The sequence below is a fragment of the Sinocyclocheilus anshuiensis genome, unplaced genomic scaffold, assembly GCF_001515605.1.
Source record: "Sinocyclocheilus anshuiensis isolate Anshui unplaced genomic scaffold, SAMN03320099.WGS_v1.1 scaffold13, whole genome shotgun sequence".
Taxonomy (NCBI): domain Eukaryota; kingdom Metazoa; phylum Chordata; class Actinopteri; order Cypriniformes; family Cyprinidae; genus Sinocyclocheilus; species Sinocyclocheilus anshuiensis.
Window position 1 is genome coordinate 1,710,106 of NW_015538026.1, and position 2,384 is coordinate 1,712,489.

General features: G+C 38.2%; 1 protein-coding gene across 2 annotated transcripts in view; it reads left to right on the plus strand.

Annotated features, from left to right (window-relative positions):
* Positions 1-173: 173 nt before the first annotated feature.
* LOC107679490 (interferon-related developmental regulator 2-like) overlaps positions 174-2,384 on the plus strand; it is a 12,076-nt gene continuing 9,865 nt past the window's right edge. Inside the window, exon 1 of one of the 2 annotated variants that reach the window (XM_016475050.1) lies at positions 174-791. In XM_016475050.1, the coding sequence (XP_016330536.1) occupies positions 743-791 (49 nt within the window). In that variant the 5' untranslated portion in view covers positions 174-742. The remainder of the gene's footprint in view (positions 792-2,384) is intronic. The other variant, XM_016475058.1, reaches the window with a different exon arrangement.

Here is a 2,384-nt window from a genome sequence, read left to right on the forward strand (position 1 = left end):
TAGTAAAAAGTATTGTTACTATGAATAATTAACTTGTTAAAGAGTGAATGGGTTTTATAAACGGTGTTGATAAACGGACATCCACATGTACCACCGTCTCACTTAATGAGAATTACTAGCAACATAAAACCATAAGAGTCACGGTATACTGACAGTTCTGTTTCGCGTCCTTATTATTTTCATACAGGAACGTTTATAAAGATGTTACTTTTTTGCAGACTGCAAACCAAACAGTTCTGAATGGCTGATCATTGTGGGAACTGTATTTCTCTATTTTACGTCTCTCGCAGAAGCCCTGGGTTGGAATAATACAGCGAACTACATTACCCATACTTCTCTGCTGTTGTGTGAGCCGTAGAGGAGGAGCGTGCCGGGTGTGCAGGCTGTTACCGATGGGAAGATGGTGGAAGCTGGAGCCGCAACGTGCACGATCCTCCGTCCTAAACATTTCCAGAAACATTTACCATCACAACCTGGCATTAGATATCGGTTACCTGGGGACAACCATAGATAATAAATACTAAAACTAAGACGGAATTCTAAGTATTTTGATTTCGGTGTGAGGCGCACCTTGCGTTGGTGGTGCCTAAAGCGTGGGGCCAAACTGCACAGATCGCAGTATTTTGATACTCTGGGAAGGATTTCTCGGCTGGGATTATTGATAAACCGTTGACTGACTACAGCCTCTTGTTCTCTATAATCTGTCTCCTTTGGGCTTCGGTGTTTTGGAGCGGCTGTCAGAATGCCACGAAGCAAAAAGGGGAAACGCGGTGGGAACAGTTCAAGTAAGGGTGAGTTTAACACCTCCTGCTGTCACAGACAGAATAAACATGGTCACACGACAAAATATCACCAAGCAATATTTTTGTGGTTTCTTCCAGCAACATATCCTTAAAACAAGATCAGTATACTTGCATAATTGTAAATACTTGTTTTCATAACATTTGTCGGTACGTGGAACTATTGTTTTTAAAACACTGGTAAAGTATGTTTTATTGTAAGCATAAAACCTCACTAAATTATCACATATTTATGCTAAAACAATCAAGTAATGTAACATTTTAAAATACGACTAACGTTACATGCTTGTTTGGGTGACAAATTGCCCAACTGGAAACTGAGTCCCCCCCTATTTATTTCCTTTACGATTTTAAGCAAAAAAGATTAAAAGATTGAAAATTGATGAGGCATATTCTTTGCAACCATTTCAGCAACATTTACAGTGTTATTTCAAGCGCCAGTCATCTAAATATTTGAATTGTGCATAATAAGCAAAATATTTAACAATGACTATTTTAGAAACCGTGTTTGCCTTTTACCTCTGCAGTAAGGATAGAAGCAAAGTGATTGACTGTCAGGGTTATTCCGTCTGCAGCATGACAGGTGAAGCTCATGCCTGCTCGTGTATATTTAGCCAAAGTATCACGGAGCCGCGAAAACCGGGCCTTCTCGGACTACTCACGCGAGCTGTGATATTAGATAAGTCATTGATTAAACTTTCAACTCTTAGTTTCAATGCAAAACTGGATTTCCGATTAAAAATGATATATATATTTTTTTTATAAGTTCACGAGCAGAGCCGCGTCACATGCAGTGTGGCAAAATGCAAGCATGGCAAAAAAAAGAAAGTAGGGATGGGCATTTTTCAAAAATATTGTATTCGAATATTTGGGCTCATAAAAACGAATATTCAAATATTGGTTTATTTAAATTACGTTTAATGAGAAATACATAATTTTTTAATAGTTAAGCTTTTGTCACCATTTACGAACAAGCTTATAGGCATTATACAAAACAATGTTCTACAACAACCTTACGTTATGTCTCAAGGTTTCCTTTCAGTTGAAAACGTGTGTAAACAATATATGTATATAAAGAACAAAAGCATTCAAGTCCAAGCAGAGCAAATGGAAAAAAAATAAAGCAGACCATGCCAATTACAGTACAGAACTTACATACACTCAAGTCGGCCTATGTTTATCCTGTTTAGGTTGTTTCACATGTTGAGAAAAACAATAATATCCACATGTTCGGGTGAAAGCTGGCTCCTTGAATAAGAACGCGCGCTGACACAGACGTTCCAGAGACACAAAGATAACGGTGTGCTAGCAAAGTTTCTTACAGCGCTTTGTGTTTTCTGTTCTTAAACCACTCTCCCTCGAGGAATCTTAAAGGGGTCATATGATGCCCATTTTCCACAAGTTGATATGATTCTTTAGTCTTAATGAAAAGTCTGTAACATAGTTTGGTTAAAATTTCTCAATGGTAGTGTAAAAAATTTTTTACCCTGTCAAAAACAGCTCTTTTCCGAGCATGCAGTTTTGTAGCATTTTCCTTTAAATGTTAATGAGCTCTGCTGACCCCGCCCCTCTCTTCCGAGCTGC